The sequence below is a fragment of the Crassostrea angulata genome, chromosome 7, assembly GCF_025612915.1.
Source record: "Crassostrea angulata isolate pt1a10 chromosome 7, ASM2561291v2, whole genome shotgun sequence".
NCBI lineage: Eukaryota > Metazoa > Mollusca > Bivalvia > Ostreida > Ostreidae > Magallana > Magallana angulata.
Genome location: NC_069117.1, coordinates 42,650,983 through 42,671,941, shown reverse-complemented (window position 1 = coordinate 42,671,941; position 20,959 = coordinate 42,650,983). Strand labels below are relative to the sequence as shown.

At 31.9% G+C, this 20,959-nt stretch overlaps 1 protein-coding gene across 1 annotated transcript; it reads left to right on the top strand.

Annotated features, from left to right (window-relative positions):
- Positions 1-2,052: 2,052 nt before the first annotated feature.
- On the top strand, positions 2,053-8,434 carry LOC128156963 (A-kinase anchor protein 7-like). The gene is made up of 5 exons (XM_052819305.1): positions 2,053-2,325; positions 3,642-3,778; positions 4,334-4,482; positions 6,122-6,223; positions 7,122-8,434. Exons 1-5 carry the CDS (start codon positions 2,266-2,268, stop codon positions 7,271-7,273), a joined length of 600 nt encoding a protein of 199 aa, XP_052675265.1. The 5' UTR covers positions 2,053-2,265; the 3' UTR covers positions 7,274-8,434.
- The last annotated feature ends 12,525 nt before the right edge of the window (positions 8,435-20,959 follow it).

Genomic DNA, 20,959 nt, shown 5'->3' with positions numbered 1-20,959 from the left:
GTTTGTTTGGTTTTTTTTAAAATTACCCTTGTTTAATTGTTCGAAGAAATAATATGGTACACAGGTAAATCTTTATTGCAAAAATATGAAACAAATAGTATGATTTTGTTAGGTAATTGAATCGTATATCTTGATTTATATAGCATCGTTTTCAAAATTTTATATTTATAAATCAATTTGCAAACTTTAAAGTGGAAAAATTAGCAAATAGTGAGTGACAATATAATCAGGCTCCATTTCACATTTTCCAAAGTAACCAGCAAAGATACCGACATTGTTCTGGTTGTGAAGACATTTCATTGTTTTTTAAAATGTTTACATCATAATATCTCGCGTTTCGTAGAAATGTGCTTAAAATATGAATATGCGTAACTTTAAAACGAAATTGTAAACACTAACTTTACACATGCTTTTAATACATAATTAAAATACCCCTTAACCATAATTTAGAACCCCATCAATCAAAGTAAAACTAAAACATTTCAGTTTCTCATCATATCATTGCATCCTGTCCCCCGTTTGATATTTAGAAGAAGAAATATATAACTGTTTTTAAGATCGTCAATTCTAACGGTATTTATTTAAAATTGATAGCGTTTTGGACGAACGGAGTAATACATTTCCACTTTTTATTCCCTTCCTCTACGAAATTAAGTCAAGATTGGTCAGTTAGTTTCCTGGGAGAAGCTTATACTTTGATGGTAATACGTTGGGAAATTGGATTTCCAAACCGGCGTATTTTCACTCAAATGTGTTCTCACGTGTTCATAACGTCGAAGTCAAAACTGTAGGTAAGCATCGATTAGATGAAAAAGATTCGAGGTATTCCGCCGAAATCCGTGTGAAAGGTGTTCCAAAAAGGGGTCAGAACAGGTGAAATAAACGATGATGACACTTGCATGTTATGAAGGCGCATGCCTTAGTTCATATTTAGGGTTGGAAAACCATGTATTTTATTCTATGTATTAATAAATGCCATAATTATCCTTTTTTGTGAGAAATTGATATCATATCAGTTATTGCAAATTATTGTCACGAATGGTCCGCAATAAACATGGCCGGAAAGTAAAAATGGGGGAAAATCCACTATATAGTCAGCTTTCCGTGGGGGAAAAACTGCTATATAGCCACTTTTCCGGGGGGGAAGAACTGCTATATAGCCATTTTTCCGGGGGGAAAGATGGCTAAGGGGAAAAGGCACTATATAACACCGGTCCTGAAAGATATCTAGGCCAAAAACCGTGCAGAAATATACTATTTTACTGAGAAAATGCTGTTTTCGCCAATTTTGAAGATAAATAATAAAAATGCAAGAGCTATATGATAGGTTCATCATGCAAATTCGAAAAATTTAGAAATATGTACGATAAAAAATAACAAACACACTGATTTTAAAAAGTGAATTTTTCCCGGAAATCCATCTTCCCTGTAGGTCATTTCTTTTGTTATCTGCAATGGGTCCTTAAAATTAAGTTGAAATATATGGAATTTTTCTTCACTAAATAATAGTTTCTACCTTAAAGAAAAATAATATAAGATGTGAGATGGATCTGGTGTATGTTGATCATCTGGACTCCGTAAGCAACTTGAATTTGTATCATTGCAAAGCATCTAGGTTTCAACAAATTTGAAACATGTTAAGCATATTTGAATAGTCCAAGCAGCCAAAATCCATACACCAATTATGGACTCCTTCTGAACTAAATTTACCATACGAATGACGAGAGAGAGAGAGAGAGAGAGAGACAGAGACAGAGAGAGAGAGAGCAATCTAAATTGAAATTAGATCTTTGATCTGCTCCAAGCAGTTCGCTACAAAAAGCGATTTAAATGTACTTGGAGTGGATCAAATACTAGTGTCTTTTATTAATTTTCAATCTAAAGTTGAAAATGATTACATGACAAATTAATTTGTCGTGTAATCATTACTTTAGATTGAAAATTAATAAAAGACACTAGTATCTAATTTCAAGTAGATCGAAGGGACATTGTTTTTAGGTTAGCGATTTGGCCCATGTGCCTCTTGTTAAATGTGTGGCTTTTAAATGTATTATTTTTTCAACATCTCGAAAAACTAGTTTAGATAATATGTAAACCCATTCTTTATAATTCATACCTGAGGTATTTAACGAATAAGAAATTCACCTAATTCAACGGAACCGAAAGAAAAACTAGTTTTTTTTATTTTGTGGAAGAGTTTTACAGGAAGTTATAAATCTGAAAAGTTTGCTAAGAGAGAATATAAAGAAAAGAACAGTGGGGGAAATGGCACAGGGACCACGTAAACTTAATTATTTTTTAGCTATTCAAATAACAGATAAAGAGGTAAGTTTTTTGTGGGGTTTTTTTGTTTTTGCGGGGTTTTTTTTGGGGGGGGGGGTATTTGATTTTTTGATATCAAACATTTTATTTCTGAAACTCTTTGAAAGGGACTTGACACGATTTGAGCTCAAAATTTCAAATTTTATAATATTTTCCCATTTTTGATGTTAAGAATAAGATATTTTTATTGCTTTATCAACACTTGAAAGTCAAATATTGAGTTATAAGCAAGAAACGGAGTTTAAAATTCTTCGTTTTGTAAACAAAGCTCGAGCATTGTTATTGTTTACACATGTGTTTTATTGGTATTAGTTTCAAATGAATTTTGCTTTCTTCTGTTAATAATATTACTGCTGCATTTATGAACACATCAAATCAGTTTGTCGATTAAATAGTAATTCCATTCTTTACGCTGTTTGTAAACAAGTATTGTTTATAAAACAATGAATTTTTTAAATCTCTGTATCCCTTTTATAACCTGACTTCTAACATTAAGTAAAGTTGTAAGAATTATACCATTTTACACATAGGAAATAAAAAATTAACATTTTGATCTCAAATCGTGTTTAAGTCACTCTAAAACAGCGTGTCCTTTCATCTAAAAAATATATTTATATAAGTAAAGTACAAAAGAAGACAAACAACCAAAACAATTATTTTAATGAAATACTCACTTTGGGGTGAAATTTATCAATTAATGACAGTTTTCTTCTTCTTTGTATCTTGTTTTTGTTATGTTTTTATTTTATTTTATTTATTTTTTGCTAATAGAAACCTATATTCTATTCATATAGTATTCATTTTTCCCCCTTAAAGTTTGATTTTAAAAATCATGCCTCTTACAAACAAAAATCTGAAATAAAACCTTTGAAGAAAACTTCCAACCCAGTGATGTTTTCATCAAAAAAACTTTGCTTCAAGGAGGCGGTTTCTTACATTAATGAGAATTCATCCCTCTAAAATCCGTGGAATATCTATATTTTTCTGTGTAACCAATTTAAAATTCATTCTATGGTCTTATACTAGTTGATAAGAAGGTTTCCGATATAATTTACATTGCTCTATATAAATAACGTTGCAGGTAAAGAAAAAAAAAATCATCGCATTCTATTTCTTTTATACTTTATTTTTATGTGCAACACTTTCGGGAAAAATTATGACTACTGACAGTGCTCTATTTAATTTTATTTAACAAATTAATTCTTTTTCATAATGTAATTAAGTCTTTGTAATCGATGCTCCTGTTAAATGATAAGTCGCTACAAGTGGGGGCATCGGGAACGTCCAGGGTTTGAGCCTGCCCCTGTGAATTTTTCTAGATCAAACAGAATATCAGGACGATTCAGGAGACAATACAAGCAAGGGATGGAAGTCTTTCCTCCAGAATGGAATCAATAGAAACGCTTCACCTGACGCTTGGTCTTTACTATTTTGATGACGCGCGGAGTGTTTCAAAGTAACCTCTCTCTCTCTCTCTCTCTCTCTCTCTCTCTCTCTCTTATTTAAGAAAGAAATGTTCCGTATATGTATAAACTTTAAAACTTCGTTTTCCCTACATTTTTATATTAATCCCTTACGCTCTTAAGTGAGATTAAATATGTCAAAATGGCGATACCCATCCATCCCTCGTTCTTAAGTGACCTGACATGGCCAATATACTTCATTAATCGTTTATATTTTTATATGATGATAAAGAGCCGGTACATTTACATTTTCACGTTTGCTACATGCCTGCTAGAATTTCATTTTGCTAAAGACAAAAAAAAAAATGCCCCAGAGCTCTTCCACAAACTCAGTCGATTATAATTTTCCATACATATATATATATATATATATATATATATATATATATATATATATATATATATATATATATATGATGTTAATTATCAAAGCTTTTATTTTTTTTGAAATACGGAGTTGACTTACATGTGTAAAGGTAGAAATAAAATGAATAAAAACTTTGTGTATCTGGACTTAGTATTTTAACAGATTTTGTTTATTTATATAGGTGTAAGGCTGCCCTGGACAGATTCCAAACACGGTTGAGGTCAGAAAACTTTGTTCCCCCACGTCTTACTGTTTCAAAGTTAGGACATTCTAATGATAAAGTCTTGTTTGCGGCACTGGACGACAGCGAGGGGCTAGAGGACCTCAAAAGTAAATATATACACCAAAGTTTATATGTAGGTCTTATGCGCAAATCCAAGGGTAGGGGTGTGGTCCGATGGATATATAGGTTTGGGGCGAGGACTATTAATAACTTTGAATTTTTTAGGGGGAGGAGGGTCTGCCTCACCCCTTTCTAGATCCGAGCGTAAACAAGCTTAATGGATATACTTGTTGATAGATTCTGTATATAAACTCAAAAAGTTTAAAATCAGACATCAACAGTGAACTTGCGCCGATGAAAAACATATATCAGTATGTACATTGATAGAAAAATAAATAGATAAATAAAAATGATATAATATTGATGGATCCAAACGAATGAAAATAAAACGAGAAACATCATGAAGTAGGACATTTTTGCGCGACTGTATAAAACAAGATTGTGATTTTTACAACTCTAAATCAAACAAAAAATTACCATACACATATATCCCTATCACCTTTAAAAAGACAACGTTTTATTTTAATATTTACATCCATGTTAAACCCTCTTTTTCTTACAGAAATTAATTTTAATATATAAATTGACAGGGTTGAAGTCTACAGAATCCAGTTCTTACCAGTTTATCGATCGGCTGAAACCTTCAGCAACCTAAGAAAAATCACTGACTGCACGAAATAATCACGATGAAGTCAGACTCAAACTTCCATAAAAAAGACTTGACTATTTCTTTTATCTAACGTACTGATGTACATTATTATGATAGTTTAACAATAATTTAGTCAATATCATTTACTCTTTACGATTAATTCATTAATTTGCTATAAAAGGCCATGGTCACGATTTGGGTCAAAATTCAATTTTACTGTTTTTATTAGTTACAATGCTTTAGGAATGTATTTCTTATGATCATGTGAAAATTGAGAGTCAGGGTTAGAGATATGAGCCAGATACAAGGCTCACAATTCTTTGTCATGTAAACAAGGTTCGTGCCAATTCATTAATTTACAATAAAAGAAAGATGTAAATAAACAATAGAATGCTTTCTTTGATGATCCATGCGGGTTAAGGAGGTAGAGCTGTGGCGTCAGAACAAAAATGGAAAGGGGGGGGGGGGCTAGACTTATAAAAAATCTTGATAAGAAAAAAATCGGGGCGGGGTATGGTTCTGTTAAAGTTTGCAGAAGAAGTGGGGAGGGGGGCTACCACCCCGGGTTCTGACGCCTATGTAGCGATCATTGCAGAACAAAAAATACATGTATTTCCACTGTGCGAGACGTAATACAATTCGGAAATATCTTGATTACCAAATAAACTACAACTTCCTTCGTTACTTGATAGCTTTTGGAGAGCGTTTTCGTGACTTACAAACTCGGAAGATTAATAGTTCGGGAATACTATTGATCTTATCCTTCGCCTATCGAATCGTCAAAAGTGTCCAGTGTAACTTGTGTTGTTACGTCGTTCAATTGGAACAGTTTATCAACTAAAGGTTTATCATTCTTTTTTAAATTCAGATATTTGAAAAGGCCATACTGGAGTAGGTAATTTAAAAAAACAAAAACGTGTCCTAAAATGAAGGACACAATAGTTGTGTCAAGATTTCTTTTAATGTTTTTCTTTATGAAATGTCTTGAAAGTAGCTTTATGTTATTACTAAAAGAATTTTCCATGCCTTATATTTAGTTCTTACGGATAACGTAAGAGGGTCGCTCTCTAGGGACGGCATTCGGACCACAGATGACAGATTTTCACCACATGTCACCATTTGCAAGATTCCCAAACGCAGTAAGCTGTAAAAAGAATCGGGTGTATTGCGCTGATTATGCATAAATTCTATTCAAACGTCGATGTATAATTCAATCAATATGATTTTTATTTAATAAGGTATCCGATCCATATTAGGACCAAATTTTTCCAACCTTGAATATTCATAATGTATTTAATACTTTGATATTCATTTAAAGCATTTAAGAGTAGAAAAAGATTAACCGAGAGAAATTTTCAAAAATATTATTAACTAAGCAGTAATTAATTAATGAAGATTGCATTAAGGTCTATGGAGACAAGCGCATTTTTTAAGATAAAAAAGTAATTACTAGGAGTATTAAAAAACTCTTTGGTGGAAAGATGTATTTTATCAATAGGAAAACAAAAACTATTGAAATGAATTTTATACCATGTCGATTTTTGTAGAATTAATTTTTATAGAATAAAAGCGAAGGGGGACAACTCTTCAAAAAAAGGAAAAGGTCATTAATTAGGACACATTCCACACTTACATATTGATACTTAAATAGGAACATTATGTTCAAGTATACTGAGTGTTAAGCCGATACATATCTGTTATGCACACAAATTCATTGAATCTGAGGCTATTATGGATCGGATACCTTAAATGCAATACAACCTTTTTATACAACAATGAAATGTTCCAGGCTTCTACCATTCTGTAATTCATGACCCACATAGGGGAAACTACTTCAAACTTTAACGTATTTATGTACTCATACAAAAAGACCTTTTTGTAGTTTTAAAAAGGTTTTATATGTAGCAGTAGGATGTGTTATGAACAATAATGATATATACATGTATGATAAGCATCAATTGCGTATTACTCCGTTACCTTACACGTAGCTTATTAATCATACACAATCTCAATAATCTTTATTTTGATTCATTGCAGACTCGCAGACAATTGATCCCTCATGCTATGATGGGATGCAATCCACATACTTTGGACGACAAACGATAGAAAGTATTCAGCTGTGTTCAATGCAGAAACCTAAAACTGAATCGGGGTACTATCATATTGATCACGAAATCAGATTCTATTAGAGGAGAAAAACAGGATACATGTCTACATTCAGTGTATATTTCTCTTCAGTATGGATTGGAAATATGTTACGTTTATATTTTACACGTTATTTCGCATTTGAAAATATTTTTAAATTATTTCTTGGTTTAATAAGCCTTTAATATTTTTAGCATCGTTTATATGTTTAATGTAGAATACTAATGACTATACATTTTTCGTTTATAATTTTATGTGTTGATAAAATGACGTCACAATGTACTGGCGAGAAATGGTACTCGGCGAGAACTGGTCGCACGCCAGAAATAATATTGAAGCAAGCGTCAAATGGGCCGCAAAAATGTAATCGTTGTGTAAATCACAATTGGTTGTTAACATAACAAAAACACCACAAAGAAGAAAATAACGAGTTGGTTGTTCTAATTTTTATGGTTAATTTTAATATATTTTCAGCCACATGTTTTGAAGTTTAACATTTTACTATTATTAATGATTAAGAATCGAGTTCGTTACTGAAAGCATTTCTTATGGTAATTGTATGATCATTGCCATAGTATGAAGTATCAACTCATCTTTATTTTCTTGAAGATTATGTATTTCAAACTAATTTGATATTTTGATGTTGAATTGTATTGAATTAAAACTTAATGCATTAGTTTATATGATTTCAAGGGGCCACGTAATAAAATAGAAATGGATTATTTTAAAGGTGCATGTAAGATCATGCTCATCCGGTAGAATCTGTTAAAAAAAGGCCGGATAATTTTTTTCCTAAATGGAATTATAAATCTTACATGTATCTACACTTCAGTTTATGAAGATAATCATGGGTATTTAGTTACACAAGGTTCTCAAAAGAATAAAAAATAAATCAGGTTAGCTCAAATTTTCATGTCAATTCAAATTTTCAGTGTTTTCCTATTTTTGCTTAAATAATTGATTTGGATGTCATTTCATGATATTTTTCTACCGCATTGCAGATGACAAATTAATAAATACACACATAAAGTCATTTTATTTGACGCAGCACATAGATATTCAAATATATCATTTTGTATTTCAGGTCTTTAGCATATCCCGCATACCGATCCCGATTCATTGTTTTGAAAAGAATGAAAAATTCCGAAATTTTCCGAATATATTATAGTCTCGATAAAAACGCGCCTAACACGACAGTCTATGACTTACTTTACATATTAGAGTAAGAGTCATATGTGATATTTTTTGAAGACATAAAACATTTTTCTTTGATTATAATCCGCTTCGCTTCGCGGATTATAAAGATACTCGTATAACTTGGGTAGACATTGAGGTCATTTCTTAAATAGTCAAAGCAACCAAAAACCATAGACCGATAATGGACCCCTTTTGTACTAAATTTACCATACGAATATAACGAACGAGAGAGAGAGAGAAAGAGAGAGAGAGCAATCTAATTGAAATTAGATCTTTGATCCGCTCCAAGTAGATTGCTACAAAAAGCAATCTGCAATGTGCTTAGGCGAGCGATTTGGCCGATATGTCTCTTGTTACATAAATATTTAGCTTTTAAATGCATTATCTATTCAACATCTCAAACAACTATTTTTATATATAAACCAATTCTTTGTAATTCATACATGAGGTATTTAACGAATAAGAATGTCCCTGAGGTGAAATAAGCTAGGGAATTTAACTGTTATTTTCTTTCAACGGAACCAAAAGAAAAACTAGGTATTTTTTTTATTTCGTGGAAGAGTTTAACAGGAAGTTATAAATCTAAAAATCTCTATTTGCTAAAGAGAGAATAAAAAGAAAAAGACAGTGGGGGGGGGGGGGGGGGGGGGTGGGGGTGGCACAGGGAACAATAAACATTATTTTTTAGCTATTCAAATTACATATATAGAGGTAAGTTTTGGAGGTTTTAACGAAACTTCTGGATTTGAAGTTTTCATAATTAAACATTTTATTTCGGAAACTCTTTTAAAGGGACTTACACACGATTTGAGCTCAAACTTCTCACATTTTATTTTTCGATTTTCAATGTTAAGAATGGTTAATATAGGTATTTTTCAATGCTTTGTCAAAATTTGAAAATCAAAAATTGAGTTACAAGCAAGTAACAGAGTTTGAAATTCTGTGTTTTGTAAACAAAGCTCGAGCTTTGTTATTGTTTACATGTGTTTTCTTGGTATAACTTTCAAACAAATTATGCTTTTTTCTGTTGATAATATTACAGCTGTATTTATGAACACATTGAATCAGTTTGTCAAATAAATGGTAATTTCATACTTTACGTTATTCGTAACCAAATTTAAGACTCAAGCTTTTTTACATAACAATGAATTTTTTTTACCTCTGCAGTTCTCTTATCACTTGACTTAACACATTCAAATTTTGGTCAAACATTCAAAATGCGTAAGTACATGTAAACCATTTTACACATAGATAAGAAAAAGTAACATTTTAATCTTAAATCGTGTCTAAGTCCTTCTAAAACAGCGTGACCTTTCACCTGAATATTCTTGACATATTTTAATTCTAATGGTCGTAATGAAAAATAATTGAAATATATTTACATAAGTAAAGTACAAAAGAAAGCAAACAGCCAAAACAATTATTTTTCAATGGAATACTCACGATGGAGTGAAATTCATCAATTAATTACTTCTTTTTTCTTTTTTCTCTTCGTCAATAGAAATTCATATTCTATTCATATGGTATTTTATGTGGGTTTTTTTTTTCTAAAAACAAGATTTCAAAATTATGCCTCTTTGAAACAAAAATCTGAAATGGAAATTTTGAAGAAAATTTCCGACCCATGATGTTACATCAAATAAACTTTGTTTGAAGGAGGCAGTTTCTTACATCAATGAGAATTCATCCCTTAAAAACAGTGAAATAGCTATATTTTTCTATGTAACCATTTTGAATTCACTTTATGATCTTATACATTTTACATTGCTCTGTGTATAACGTTGAAGGTAAAGACAAAAAAAAAAAAAAGATTTTAATCGCATTCTATTTCTTTTAAACTTTAATTTTATCTGCAACAACCTTAGGGAAAAGTATTATAACTGATAGGGCTCTTTTTTTTATTTTAACTTATTAATTCTTTGTCATAATGTTATTAAGGCTATGTGAACAGCCCTTGATAAAAATCAGTTAATCGATGCTCCCATTAAATGATAAGTCGCTACGGCACACCTCACAGCCTACATAATATTCAGGGTCATGAACCCTGGGGAGCATTCATTATTGTCCCCAAGAGAGACTCTTGAAAACGTGCATTAACTATAGTTCTTTCCTTAATCTTATTAAAATAAATAAATTGAGAAAAGTTTTCAAAGTATTTTAATTATAAATAATACATATAACAATGAGTAAAAGGCATGAAAAAGGCATGAAAGAAGTACATTTAATTATCAAATATAGGCTGGTACATGTACCTGGTGAATATTAAATGTATATTGCTTGTAGGTACATGCATAAATCTACACAACTACATTCAATTAATACACTGTGTTATGTAAACTGAAAAAAAAATACACAGGTTGTAAGAGATCTTTTTTAAAATGAATTTTCTTAAAATGAAAAATAAGTTAATGAAATTGCATATATCATTCTAAAAAAAAATCATAATACTAATAGACACGAAGTTCAACATAAATAAAGTAATACATTAGATGGATAGGATATAATGTACAGCAATTTTAGATTTAGATGTCATTTTTCATATGAAAGGTAATTAAAACTCCATACCATTTAAACAATGAAAAGGTTGCAGAAGGCCTATTTGTATCTAGTTGAATATAATGAAAATAAATTAATGACCTTGTACATACATCATTTTAAGAAAAAAAGGTAATAGACATGCTGTTCAAGAAACTAAAGTGATATATTATAGGAATCAATAGGATATACTGTACAGCAATTTTAATTATATATTGGATTTGTTTCCAAACATTGGAATAAAGGAAAAAAAACTTTTATAACTTATTTAGATTAAATAATATTCTTAAACAAGAGGCCAATTGGCCTTAACGGTCACCTGAGTAGCATATATCCCATACACAAACTTGTCATGGAGTCTCATATATGCATCTAATTAATTAGGTTTCATTTTTCATAGAAAAATTATAAATTTGTAATGACAACCACGTTTCAAAAAGAACTGTGAAACCTATTATTTTGGTGAAAAACTAAAAGATCTGGTCAACAAAATCATGAATTCAGTTTTCCTTTCAGGTGTGTGGGAGTAAAGAAAATAATTTTTTAACGTTATATGCATTAACATCTATACATCCATTTTGGCCCTGCCCTAGAGTCAAAACCCATCCTTGAGGGGACATGAAAATTAAAATTTCAGTAGAGGACTTCCTGGTAAACATAATTATTAGTCAGTTTTTTTATACAGATGTGTGAGAATAGAGAAGAAAATGTTTAAACATTATATGCATTAACACTATATTGCCATATTGCGCCCCCCCCCCCCCCCTTCATGTTTTGAACCCCTGACTCAGGGGCCATGAATTTCACAATTTAGGTCAAGGAGATTGTGGATATCATAACCATGTATTTATTTTTTTGCCCACATGTGTAGGAGTAGAGAAGATTTTTTAAGATTTAAAACATTTTTACTATATGGCCATATTGGCCCAACCCTAGAGCCTGAACACCTAACAAAGGGGTCATGAATTTCACAATTTTAGTAGAGGCCCTCATGGACATCATAACCATGTATTCAGTTTTTTGCTCACATGTGTGGGAGTAGAGAAGAAGATTTTTTAAGATTTAAATTTTTTTTACTATATGGCCATATTGGCCCCACCCTAGAGCCTGAACCCCTGACCCAGGGGTCATGAATTTCACAATTTTGGTAGAGGACCTCATGGACATCATAACAATGCATTTAATTTTTAACAAATTTATATGGGAGTAGAGAAGAAGATTTTCTAAGATTTAATACATTTTTACTATTTGGCCATATTGGCCTCACCCTAGAGCCTGAACCCCTGACCCAGGGGTCATGAATTTCACAATTTTGGTAGAGGGCTTCATGGACATCATAATCATGCATTTAGTTTTTAACAAATATATATGGGGGTAGAGAAGAAGATTTTCTAAGATTTAATACATTTTTACTATATGGCCATATTGGCCCAACCCTAGAGCCTGAACCCCTGACCAAGGGGTCATGAACTTCACAATTTAGGTTGAGGGCTTCATGGACATCATAATCATGCATTTAGTTTTTAACAAATATATATGGGGGTAGAGAAGAAGATTTTCTAAGATTTAATACATTTTTACTATATGGCCATATTGGCCCAACCCTAGAGCCTGAACCCCTGACCAAGGGGTCATGAATTTCACAATTTTGGTAGAGGGCTTCATGGACATCATAATCATGCATTTAGTTTTTAACAAATATATATGGGGGTAGAGAAGAAGATTTTCTAAGATTTAATACATTTTTACTATATGGCCATATTGGCCCAACCCTAGAGCCTGAACCCCTGACCAAGGGGTCATGAACTTCACAATTTAGGTTGAGGGCTTCATGGACATCATAATCATGCATTTAGTTTTTAACAAATATATATGGGGGTAGAGAAGAAGATTTTCTAAGATTTAATACATTTTTACTATATGGCCATATTGGCCCAACCCTAGAGCCTGAACCCCTGACCAAGGGGTCATGAACTTCACAATTTAGGTTGAGGGCTTCATGGACATCATAATCATGCATTTAGTTGTTGACAAATATATATGATAATAGAGAAGAAGATTTTCTAAGATTTAATACATTTTTACTATATGGCCACATTGGCCCCACCCTAGAGCCAGAACCCCGGACCCAGGGGCCATAAATTTCACAATTTTGGTAGAGGGCTTCATGGACAACATAACCATGCATTTAGTTTTTTCCTCACATGCGTGGGAGTAGAGAAGAAGATTTTTGAAAATTTGGCTTTTTTTTGCATATTTGGCCCCGCCCGTGGCACCATAGGGGTGGTAGAGCCATGAATTTCACAATTTAGATTCTTCTTACCATAGAGATGCTTTACACCAAAAACGGTAACGATTGGCCTGGTAGTTTTCAAGAAGAAGTCAAAAATGTAAAATTGTTAACGCACGACGCACGACGCACAGACGCACGACGCACAACGCACGACGACGGACGAAGACCAATTGCAATAGGTCACCTGAGTGACTCAGGTGACCTAAAAATATTAATATTTGTATTTCATGGCTAAAACTGAATATTTTTCTGTCAATTTCTTCTGCTCATGAACAAGACCTATATACTTTTATCAGACACTTTTATATATATTATGTCCATTTTCCATTGTAACTAAGTATTTTTGTTCTGTTTGTATACAAAAGAGTGTATAAAAGGGACTTAGACACGATTTGAGCTTAAAATTCAAAATTTTATATTTCCATTTTCAATATTTAGAATGGTTGATATGGGTATTTTTAATGCTTTGTCAAAATTTGAAAGTCAAATACTGAGTTAAAAGAAAGATAAAGAATTAAATATTCTTTGTTTTGTAAACAAAGCGCGAGTCTTGTTATTATTTACATATGTGTTTTATTGGTGTAAGTTTCATTCAAATGTTGCTTTTTTCTATTAATAATATCATTTATGATCACATCGAATCAGTTTACCTTCTTTTCTATGAATCATTTTCTCAAAAGAGAGGTAATTTCATACTTTATATTATTTATAAACAAACATAAGACTTGAGCTTTGTTTACATAACAATAAATTCTTACCCCTGTATCTCTCTTATAACTTGACTTCTAACATTCAAATTATGGTCAATTATACAAAATGTGCAAGTAAATCATTTTATGCATAAAGAAATTGAAAACAAAATTTTGATCTAAAATCGTGTCCAAGTCCCTTTAAAAAAAACTTGTATAAAATAGTAAGGCTAAATTCCAATTTAAAAAAATAGCTGTTTCCAAAAATGTTACATGTATATGAATATGTTATATAAAAACATATGTTAGATGGATGGGTAGGAAAAATACAAATTAAGTGCACTTGATAAAAAGTTTGCTGGTATTCATTATGTGAACACAATTCATCCAGTAACATTTAAAGTTATGCAACATAAATAAGAATGTTATGAATGATGTGTATAGATCAAATTCTTCTGTAGTTGGCTCCATAAATCTTGAAAAGATGGTTGGTAAAAGGGCAGAATAAGGTTCCATTCTAATCCTCATGCATTCCATTCAAGAAATATTCATTAATGTCATGGTCTGGAAACTAAAATAGAATAAACATAAAGTGTTTAGAGAATTACATGTAATTTTTGCAAACATTGTGCATTCATCAAATACTTACATGTATATATTCAATGAAGTTATTTATGGAATGTGCAATTACTAACAATGTAATCTTTTCTAATATTGTACATAGTACATGTATTACATCATTTTGCCACTAATTTTAAACCAAGCTGACAGTTTCTTTTTGTTATATATACAGCGTCAAAAGATAGTTGCATCATGTGCATGTACTTTCAGTAATTTCAAAAGCCATAAAAACATTTCAGTACTACAAAACACTTTAAATTTGTCAAATGATTTTACAAATGAAATATGTACTAATATACCAGAAAGTCACAAGTGATATATACCGGGTACTTTTTAAAGCAGTACAATGTATCACTTATATGACAACATCAGGAAACCTGGCTCAATCAATTCTGCACACACATGATAAATGTAATGAATGTGTAACTTCAATGGTGTAACTTCAAAGATATTTAGATATCCAGTGGACAGAAAGATATTAAATATATTGAACAAAGATCAAAGTCATAAACACTTATTTAACACTTATGTAACATATGATTGTCTGTATGAGTTTCAACTATCAACATTCTATGTACACCAAAATATGATTGCGTCAATAACAAAAACTACCGGTAATCTGAAAAACATATTTCCAGCATAAGAAATTCATGGGATTACTGCAAATCCCATTTTCTCAGAGAGTGTAAAACACATCTCTTAAAGTTTGCTTGGCTTTCAATCAGCTTAAACCAAATATATCTACATATGGAAGACAAGTTGTAAGTTTATTACATGACAAAGAAGTACCTTCTGGGCTTCAGCAGACGTGACTGGGTCATTGGCAATATCAAATTGACAATATTTTCTATATTCCTGATCTTCAGATCATCTGGAAGCCGCAGGTAAATCTGTAGATTAGAAGAAAAAAGATACACTGGCTATCTCAAAACAAAAGGGTGTGTCCTAGATTACACTTTTTTATGGGCACATGCAGTATCTGAGACATGGTCAAAGCATTACCATGATAACAGCTATAACAACTCATTTAGTGGAAAATGACATATAACTATAAAATTTGTTATGGCTTTTCTCTCTCTCTCTCTCTCTCTCTCTCTCTCTCTCTCTCTCTCTCTCTCTCCATGATCTCTCTCAACATCTTTGTCAGCAATATTTCTAGTGCAATGTGGCATTATTGAAATATATATATGGTTCATGGAAGCAAGGCAATCAATAACAATTACATGTACACTGTAATTACTCTCTCTCTCTCTCTCTCTCTCTCTCTCTCTCTCTCTCTCTCTCTCATACTCTCAATCGTATAATGTTATATTTACATAACAAATGCAGACCCTTGATTCATAAACACTCTCATCGTTAATAGATAAATAAGACATAAAGTTAACAGTTTAAATGAGATACAGATATCAAAACCACATGTACAGTGTACATTGTACATGTCGAGGAAATTCTGTATGGAAATGACTGAAAGCATGATTGACACAAACTCAATATTCTAGGAAAAACATACAATATTTTTTTTAACGTATGCTACGTAACAATATGTGTAAAAACTGACTATAATCCAGGCACCTGAATTTTTATCAATCAGTCGCTTAATAAGTCATATATCGAAAAATTCTACCCCTACTATATATAAATGGCACCTGAATTTTTATCAATCAGTCGCTTAATAAGTCATATATCGAAAAATTCTACCCCTACTATATATGTATTTATATATAGTAGGGGTAGAATTTTTCGATATATGACTTATTAAGCGACTGATTGATAAAAATTCAGGTGCCTGTGCTATAATACACCTGCATACACATTTCATACTAAAACATGTCTTTCAAGTCACATTTCACAACGACCATTAATTATCGACATTTTTGTAACATGTGTACTAGACTTAATGCATTGTGGGCTTTTAAAAGAGTTTTTGAGTAGTTTAACAATGTAAGTAAGTATGTTCTTACCGACGAATGACTACTCCTTAGCACGTTATAGATTGTTGACAAAATCGAGGATGGCTGTTCAGACTGTTTCATGCTGAACAAAATTTAACGAGATGAGGCTAATCACCCCAAACTTCGACTTCACATTAATAAACAATTGTTCTGCAACTTTAAATAATTTAAAAGCTTGCCAATATAAGAAACAAAAACTTTTACTTACTTTTTCCATTTAAACTCCTCTCTCGATTTTCACGAGTATTAGACTGGTCTCGTTAAAATCCCGAGATATACGAAGTTTTGACTTTCTCGGGTTTTGTCATTCTTTCGTGAATATAAAAACCAGAAAGGTTCCGATTATGCTAATAAGGCTGTGAGGTGTGTACGGGTGGAGGCACTGGGAGTGTCGATTGCCTGAGCCAGCCCCTGTGAATTTTTTTTTAGATCAAACAGAATATCAGGGCGATTCAGGAGACAATACAAGCAAGGGATAGAAGTCTATCCTCCATGATGGAATCAATAGAGACACGTCATCTGACGCTGGGTCTCTACGATTTAAAGGATAAACAGAGTGTTTCAGAGTTATCTCTCTCTCTCTCTCTCTCTCTCTCTCTCTCTCTCTCTCTCTCTCTCTCTCTCTCTCTCTCTCTCTCTGCATTGTATTTATCGACAGACACGTAGATGTTATTGTGTTTCTAGAGGCTTGAATAGTCAATAAATTCCTAATAAGATCTACCTTAGACTTTTAGATATGATTGAAGACATAAACAATTATTTAGCAAAGAAAAGTTCCATACATATATTAAATTTCGGTTCATACAATTTTATAAAAAAATTCTCTTTTGAGATTAACTGTTAAAATTGTCAAAGACCATCCAACTCTCTCGTACGTTAAAATTTCATTTTACTAAGAACAACAAGAACATACCCAAAGTAGCTCTACCAAAAAACTCAGGCAATTTCCCATACCATCAGTCAAAATCACTAGCCAAATGTTTTATGGTCCACCCCACTTTCTATAAAATAAATTATTGGGAGCGGAATGGACTAAATATCCTTGGCTAGCAAAGATGATCATCAGTGTTATATTCATTATCAAGGCTTTTATTTAAAATCATCTCTATATGTAAAGAGAAGAAAAAAACGTCAAGTGTCTGGACTTTTTTGTTATTCTGTGATTTTTTTAAAATTACTTAGGTGTAAGTCTGCCCTTGACAGATTCCACAGTCAGTCGAAGTCTTCGTTCCTCCACGTCTTACTGTATCAGGGTTGGATCTGTTTGACCATAAAAGAGTTTTGTTTGCAACACTGGAAGAGAACCAGTGACTAGAAGACCTCAAAAGTACTTATACACATACACCATACGAAAGCCAATTTTTTTAATGTTAAAAAAAATTATGATAACAAGTTAGTATCTCGTAATAACGAGTTCATTATCCCGAAATTTCGAATCATTAAGGTGACGTATTTTTTAAAAGTTCTTACTGATAACGTTAGAGGATCGCTCTCTAAGGACTGCATACAGACCACAGATGACAGGTTTTCACCACATGTCACCATCTGCAAGATTCCCTCAAACAACAAGCTTTAAAAAATGCGGTATTCATGTATTGTGCTGATATTGCTCCATTCAAATGTCGATGTATAATCTAATCTTTTTAAATTTTAAATGCAATTCAACCTTATTATACAGCCAGAAAGTGTACAATTAACGACTCCTTCCAGGCTTCTACCAATCTGAAATTCAGGACCCGCAGAAGGGAAACTACTTTAAACTTCAACGTATATTCATGAACTTTTGTTTGTATTTGATACCAAGATACTTGTACCCTAAAAAGGGTTTTATATATAGCAATAAGATGTGTAATCAATGTGATGTGTAATCAACAATAATAGTTCTGTATAGTTACTGTAAATACATATTCATACATTTATGATAAGTACAATTTAGCGTATTAAGGTTGTTACCTATATTATATATGTAACTTATTACACTTACACAATCTAAATAATTTTTTTATTTGTTGTAGACGCGAACTTCAAGACCAAAAATCATTAATCCGTCTTGCTATGGAGAGATCTAGAGGCATTCCACATATTTCGGGAAACAAACGGTAGAAAGCATCCAGCTATGTTTAATGGGGAAACCGAAAACCGAATCAGGATACTATCATATTGAGCACGAAATCAAATTCCATTAGAGGAGAGAGACAAAGATACATATTTACATTCAGTGTACATTTCCCTTCGATATGGATTGCAAATCTGTGACGTTCATATTTCACAGGCTATTTTGCATTTGAAAAGATTTTAAAACCATTGCATGGATTTGATAAACTTTTTAAATTGATTTAGTCACGTTCACATATATCTTATTACAGACTAATAACTTGTGAAACAAATGTTTTTGTAATAAGTTTTCACTCAAAATTTCTTTCACTTTTTTCAAATTCTTTAATTTCTCATTTTGAATCGTTCTTTAATAGCGCGATTAGTGGCTGTTTTATGTACATTGACAATGTAAATTATGAATTTACAAAACAACGATACGTAAATTAATCATACAAATTACGAAAAATTTAATGTGAATATAAGCATTAATTTTTCATTCTTATTTAGATGAACACAAATGCATCTCAAATAATAATTGCTTTTAAATGGTTGCATAAAAACAGTAAATTAGTTTACGAAGTATCCATTTACATAGTAGATTAGATGAGAAGAGTACATTTTATTTTAAATTATCAGTTTATATCATGTTTGTCTTTAGAAATAAATGATACAAAAACTACATTATCAGGCAACCAAGCCCGGTGGTAAATATAACAGTTTCGAGAACAGTAAGAAGTTCTCCATGTAATAAATGAATAAATTATAGAAAACTCCGAAAGGGTTATTTTTCTTAGAATGCATTGAGAAGGTTGTCAGTCATATTTCCGACCGAATACTAGTATGCTAATACATTTTGGACAGGTCAATTCCTGACAATCATTTGCAATACTTTGATTAATTTTGCATTGGTACAATTGGTTATTTCATAAAATACAAACAACGCTATTATGCTTCATTGTATAATGGTGATGATAATGCTATTTATGTTCCTTGAAACTTTGGAGAGAGAGAGAGAGAGAGAGAGAGAGAGAGAGAGAGAGAGAGAGAGAGAGAGAGAGAGAAACGGCTCTGTTAATGTTTTGGTAAGACCTTCTTTATGGAATCACCATTATTTCAGTATAGAAAACATATCTAAATACAAAAAAAATAATTGAATTTAAAAATTATTAAAGTTCTTTAATTTTTTTATCATATCCAAAGATAATACTCAGTTAATCAAATAGACTTACTGATGGATTTTTAAAATGCGTGCCCATCTTGGAATTACCTCGCTTTCTTACGTTATTTCATTTTCAAATACTAGCAGTCAATGAAATATTATGAAGAATGGTGTCCAGTTAAATTGGTACGCCTTGTATAGATCATCACCATGGTATTCCCATTCATTTTCCAAACAAAAATCATGACACCATTTGAGAAGCAAACGAGGTCTGATACAATGCCTGTTATTTGTCTCCCTGAACTTCTGTCAATTTCTGATATTTGGTTTTTTGTTTAACGGCTTGTTTCCTGTTAAAATCTCAAAGAGAACCAACATTGCTTTTTTTTTCAACAAAAGACGAACGTCAACTCATTCTCAGAATACCGTTAGGGTTTAAAATTGAACTGTTATTCTAATTTCATTATTTTATTACCATTGGTATTACATAAATTATCAAAATATCGTAATATTTAATCAATTACATATATTTCAAAACTTCTACGCTGTAGACGGAGTTTAGGGGCAGAAATATACATTTTTAAAAGTTTCAGAATGATTTAAAGATACGTTAGTATTTCTTCACCAATTCTGCTATCACGTATCACTTAGCTAATACAAATCTCTACATAAGTCGTCAAAGATAAATATCTAGAAACAAATACGAGTTTAAAATAATGTTTTGTGGTAAACGACGGAAACTTGAATTTTGGACGTATATTTCTCAATTGACTGCATGGGATTGTGGTATAGATGGCAATAAACATGGCCGGGTCTTGCACAAACTGTCTTACTCCATAATCTGGTAAATTTATGAACGAATTTCAATTACTCCCTTGAGAAAGTCGCTGTGCAGCATCTTAAAATGCGGCCGTTTTCCCAATGAACCTAGAGATTTTTTTAAGATGATGATCAATCGACACTACATAGAACCATTTTAACAAGACCTTGGACTTTCGGTAAAATTTAATTATCTTCTTCTTGAATCAAATCAAGTTTAAAATGACACTGGTTTGAAGTGAAATATGCACAGTCTTAGCTCAAAAGCCAGACAAATCTTATTGATTTCAAAGAGCCATGGCTGAGTGGCTAGCAATGAAATAGACAGGGCTACGTCACATCGCTCTTTGACACAACTACCCAAAGTC